Source organism: Rhinolophus hipposideros (genome assembly GCF_964194185.1).
Source record: "Rhinolophus hipposideros genome assembly, chromosome: 10".
In the NCBI taxonomy this organism is placed as follows: Eukaryota; Metazoa; Chordata; class Mammalia; order Chiroptera; family Rhinolophidae; genus Rhinolophus; species Rhinolophus hipposideros.
In genome coordinates this window covers 31538814-31544813 of record NC_138056.1, presented here as the reverse complement: position 1 = coordinate 31544813, position 6000 = coordinate 31538814, and the positions used below count along the sequence as shown (strand labels likewise).

The window sequence follows — 6000 nt, the reverse complement described above, 5'->3', positions numbered from 1 at the left end:
AATTCTCCTATAGGAAGACATGTTTAATAATTCAATTTAAGACACTGTTGAAATTGGAGGGAACATATTGGAGGTAAGAGAGAGTGTCCAGAGAAAGGAAGGTTTTTTCAATATCACTAAATAAATGCCATGTGTATAATTACTAATATTTCCTTGCAAAAAGATGAATCTGGTGTAATTAAGTCACAAAAGTTCATTCTCAGTGTTTGGATTTTGGAAACACATGATGAAAATCTGTTGAGTTAGTAAAGACTGTCTGAATATATCTCTTATATTGGGAGTAGCTATTAATTTAAGAATTGCTTAAATGGCATTCTTTGGTCTCAGATGGCCTAGTAACAATTCTTGTAATTTTCCACAAACATTTTTCCCCTTGCTTATGACTTTGCTTAAGATGTCCCCTCTGGCTGGGATGCTCTCCAAGTGCCATCACTCATCCCCTCTCAGTTCCACTGGGCTGCCATCATCTTCACGGAGCTAAAGTGTTAAGACAGACAAGGAAATGTCACCACCTGAAATCTTTTCAGTACGCTTTACTCCTAGGCTGGGTTACTTAACTTGTCCAGTTTCACCCATAATTATTTGTAATTGTATTTAGCTCTCTATTTCCCATGTAGATTGTGAAACCTTTCAGGGAATATTCCCAGAACTTAGTGCAACTCTTGACACTAAATGAATATTTTTAGAACTAATAAATCAATATTAGCGGTAATTCTTACTGAAGCTCTCACCCTGTTATTAAGAGAATAGAGGAGAGATTCAGATGACATTTATTTCCGTAAAGGTGAATGCAATTATTTTACTCTAGAAACAATGCTTTCATGTTGGATTTTTATTGCTTGTTGCCCCTTCAGATATATATATATATAGTGCAGACTTAGTTATCAGGTAGTCTAGAACTTGACATTTGAGGTGAGACCTTAGCATAAGTGCTTAGGAGAAACATTTTTATATCACTATACCAGCCGCAAAGATATTTAACTTCTTTCTTTTTGCATAACTTTCAAGAATTTCAAAATTATGGATAGCCAAAGTGAAATACATTTAATGAATTTGGTCATAAAAGATTTTAAAAACATAGATATTTTGAAAAGCACCTAGATGAGCCATATCCTGACTCGCTTGAAGTGTTTGGAAGGAGGTAATTCCATGTTTTGTTTTGTTTTGTTTTGTTTTGTTCTGTCCTCATGCTTGATCACCTTTGGGGATTTATATTATTTTGAAGCATTCCAGAGTTTTTAAAAATCTGGTTTAGTGTTTTATAAAATATATATACATATATAAGTATATGTGCCTATATATACATATATAGTATTATATGTGTCCTATATATAACATATTTATCAAAATAAGAGAAAGATGCCTTTAGTATTCTTTTTTATGACAACTCATAATGAAATATAATGTGACAACTATCAAATTTAATAATGACAGATAGTTTTAGCTACATTTGATAATATTTTAAAACTATCCATTCTGTGTGTACATATCCATTGTATTATTTGGCCTATTCAGGGAACATTCTTACGTGGTTCTGCCTTTAGATCCATACTACTAAGATTTGGTTCGGGGACCCTAGAAAAAAAAATCTACTCTCCCTGTTGGCTTAAATGAAATCCAAGGATTTCAACCTTGAGAATGTGGTTCAAGGGCAATCTGTTTTGTAATCATTTGCTTGAATTGCATCTAAGATATCTGTGGTTCATGTAAAATGCATTAATAGTTAACATTAAGCTAGCGTAGTTTTATTGCTTTGCTTAATGAAATATATTCATTGATGCTATACCTATATATTGAAAACAAAAGTCATACATGAATCTCTCTCTATAGTTCTGCTTTAGGAGAATATGGTACAAAGAAAAATGTCACATTTTAAAGGAATATAAGTAATTTAAAATAAATCTTGAAGATATCATCAATCATTATTTATTGACAAGAACAATATATAGCCACTAATTTCATCAGCTTATTGATTTCAGTAGTGAGCTGTGAATTAGTTTAGTGAAGAATCATAACATTCTGAGGAACATATGTTAAACTGCCTGTCTTTTATTTAACCATGAATACTGAGGATACAGTTATTCTTTTCTTTCTCTCTCTCCTTTCCCTTTCTCTCTCTTTCTCTCCATCACCCCTCTTCCTTCCTTCCTTCCTTCCTTCCTTCCTCCCTCCCTCCCTCCCTCCCTCCCTCCCTCCCTCCCTCCCTCCCTCCCTTCCTTCCTTCCTTCCTTCCTTCCTTTCTTTCTTATTAAGGCTAAAACAAAACACATGGACAATATAATTATGCATTTTGTGTACGTATATTTTATATCCAAGGGAGCCCGGGTGCCCCAGAATTCCACAAACATAAGTCAAATAGGTTGTAATCTTCCTTCCCTGCAACACCATCAGATTTGATGTCAGCATGCTGGGCAAAACATAGGAGAGACTAGAAGTAACTTGTCAATTTTTAATAAAGTCTTCCTTCCTCACAGAGCCAAATGCACCATTCTCCCTGCAAACTCTGGCAATGATGACATCTTCCCACTTAGTCTCCATAGCATCCATTTCTGAAGATCCCCAGAATGGTCGTTGGTCAGGGCGATCCGCCAGGCTCCCCTAGAAAGTTGGCAATCTGGTCAGCCAAAAGAAGCTTCCTCTTTTTCTGAAACTTACTCTGTCCGTGGTGCTGAACCATTCTGCCCAGACGCTCCCAGATGGGCGCTGTCAGCCGTGCTGAAAAAAAAATCTTCCCTGACGCTGCCCAAATCAGAACTGTGTATCTGTTATTTACTCACGTCCTCAAAGAGCAGCAAGCTTTCTCCATCTTAATTCGACTCTACCGCAGAGCAGAGTTGCGCCGGCGTGATGGGAGGAGACCACAGGCAAGGAGAGAAAAACTAATGGCAACATTGCTCACCTGAGACCTAAAATGCTCCCATGAGTTTTGGAAGTGCTGTGCTCCTTACAGCACATACACCATTTTTTAAAAAGTACTATTCTTTTGACTTTGTCCTTACACAGGGTTCTGTGATATTTCCACCCTCTCGTTTAAAAGCCACAAGACTTGATAGCAATAAGACTTTCGACACTGGAAATTTAAATTGTTTTTCAGTGGGCTGAGTTCCAGGACAAGGACTCATCGGCACCAGCCCAAATACCATGGCACTGCGTGTGCCCTATGCCACCGGATCCTCCCCTTCCAATGACACTTTCTGATTGTGTCTACCAACTCTCCTATTAGCAAACCCGTGGGTTGCATGCAGCTATTCTGTTGTATTCTCCTTCTCACTCTCCCTCCCATCTCTCACTCGCACTCTTGCTGGAGGCACACCAATACCGTTCTGCTGAGGAGAAAAAGCCTACAACTACCTTAAGGGGTTAAGACAATATGCGCAACTCTCGCCTGTTATAGCGACCACTATTTAAATCTGGCAAGAGCCCGACACTAGTCTTTGCAAGAATGGAGTCGGTAAAACAAAGGATTGTGACCCCAGGAAAAGAAGGGCTAAAGAATTTTGCTGGAAAATCCCTCGGCCAGATCTACAGGTAAGAGAAACCAAACCCATGTTTGCCTGGGGCTCAGCATGAAAAAAATCTGCAGAGCTATTTCCGTAAACCCTGGTTGCTTAGAGAGATTGTAATATGATCGGAAAGTCTTTTTTACTGCTGGAGTGGGGCTGCTCTGGAAACCTGCTTATTTATTCAAGAATGTTGCACTAAATGAACCTGTCTGCTGTGTGTGTGTGTGTGTGTGTGTGTGTGTGTGATTTTTCCCCCCTACCTGCAGATTCTCATCCTTTCCTTTTTATCCTTTCCAGAATTTATCCTCTTTACAATTCAAAAATAACAAGTATTCGTTCAAAGAACCTTTCTTTTGGTGCTTATAGTGACACCAAATTAAATTCCTTTGATGCAGACAAATGACTTAAAAAACACCTTTTTAAAAATTAACAAAGAAATCCCAAAGAGTAATGGCAAAAAGAAATTTAGATCTTAGCTTCAGAACCACTTGAGTAGTGAATCCCCAGTGCAATCATCCTTCCGTACAGAAGGAAGAAAAGTCAAAATGTATCAATAATTGATAGCTGAAGTGAGTCTTCTCTCTAAACCTAAAACAATGTATATGTGTTTTTCATTATTTGACCTTTCCTCGAAGTCTATTTCTTGCATGGGAAATGTCACAGACCTTGTAAGAAAAGCCATAATAATAACCAGCAAAATGACTTTGAACGTACTGGGAATTATTTTTAAAGATTTTTTTTTAATCCTCCCTGTAGTCTTTGTACTAATTAGGCTGTAAATTTCACAACTTTAAATCCTTTGAAGAATACTATCTGAATACACTGTTTCTTAATATTATGAGCAAAATCAAGAAGAGAGGGCAGACAAAAGATAGTGGATTCCAAGAGAGCGCTAATTTTCACAATTGGGAAATTGAAGCCTATGGATATGTAAAGGAAATGACCAATGTGCCTCCCTATTTTCAAAATCTCTTCGGTTCTGGTGGGCTTCCTACGGGCTTGATCATGCATCTATGCGGCAGTAGATACCGCAAGGGCCCTGCAGTCCCGCAGTTGCCCTGGAAAGGGCTGTGCTTTCCCCTCCCGACTGCCATCAGGTGGGGAGTTCAGGTGCAGAGTTCAACTTTGCATATATGAGCACATGAAGCCAATGTAAAAAAGATAATAATAAATCTCATTAGGGGAAATTTTCTTTCCCACAATTGTCCTGTGTTCTACAATTGGGGTTGGACTTTAGAAATAAGCATGAACATGGCAGCAAATATCTTTATGACCTATTTATTCCCAGGTGGTGTTTTGTAGAATTGAGAAGTCTGACTTTTTTTCTTCTTGTAGCTTTAAATAGCTTGACAGCCATCTCCCAAGCTGTGCATTCTTGGAATGTATGTAAAAATTTCATTTGCTTTACCTGTGTGTATGAAAACAATTGTGTGTGGATACAACATGTAAAGGGCACACATAAAATTAATTATATGGTGGATTGGAAAACATCTGAAAATTGTAAACGGAGAGTTTCTTTGTTTAAATATTAAAAATATCCATCTCCAGGGTCCACGGTGATGTTACCGTTCACAGTCGTCTTTTTTTCTTTTTTAAATAGAAATTTCACAGATAAATTGTGGACTAGAAGACTATTATCAGGTTTTAGTAAAACCGTTCCATCACTCCGCTTTCCCCTTCCCCCTTTCCCCAAGGACGAAAGACTAAACGGAAATGAATCAGATGGGTGAAATCTTGTGAAATACTGTGAAAATTAAAAAAAAAAAAACACAAAACGAAAACTAAATATGAGACCTTCTACCTTGGTGTGGAACATCTTACAAGAGTTGATTTGGGGGCGCATTTGCATATCTGGGAGTCGTATTTTAAATCTTTAGAAACAGGCCCGTGACATTTTTTCGGGGTTTGTAACCGAGATAGTAATGACGCAAGGTTGTGAATAATTAATTATTCATGTTATGGCACTAGGAAGCTTAGGTGTCGGCCATATGTTGCGGAGGCCTTTGTTTCAAACTCGAGTAAAAGGAGGGGGAAAAAGTAAGACGTGTAACCAGAGAGTAAACGTTGAATTGGCTGGAGGAAGGGGCAGTAGAGTTCGTGACACTCCCAGAGAGCATTCACAGACCTGTTCCGAGTGGACACTGCAGTGAAAGGAGAGGCCTTAGTCCCGAGGGCCCCGGGCTCAGCTGGGGGGCCGGGATCGCGGCATGCCCACCCCAGAAAGCTGCGACTTGATTGGAAAGGAAGGGGGGTGCAGGGCTGTGGCTGGGCCGGGCCCCAGCAGAGAGGCCCGCAGGAGGCTGGGTGGTTTGCTAAGCCTTCTGTCGCTGAGGCAAAGCACTGCGGGTGGAAGGCGTCTCCACAGGTTCTGAGAAGGGGCCTTCGGGGTCACCCTCATAAACTGCAGACCCCGCAAGAAAGTTAGGCCCAAGCGGCCTGTGTATGTGAATGAAATCACGGCGGGAAGATCTGGAGGGAATGGGGATTGGATGCCAGA

The 6000-nt window shown here is 39.5% G+C and overlaps 1 protein-coding gene across 1 annotated transcript in view; it reads left to right on the top strand.

Annotated features, from left to right (window-relative positions):
* The first annotated feature begins 3296 nt into the window (after positions 1–3296).
* The window catches only part of SLC17A6 (solute carrier family 17 member 6), a 37157-nt gene continuing 34453 nt past the window's right edge, over positions 3297–6000 (top strand). Inside the window, exon 1 of the mRNA XM_081064427.1 lies at positions 3297–3528. Coding sequence (XP_080920553.1) covers positions 3443–3528 — 86 coding nt within the window. The 5' untranslated portion in view covers positions 3297–3442. The remainder of the gene's footprint in view (positions 3529–6000) is intronic.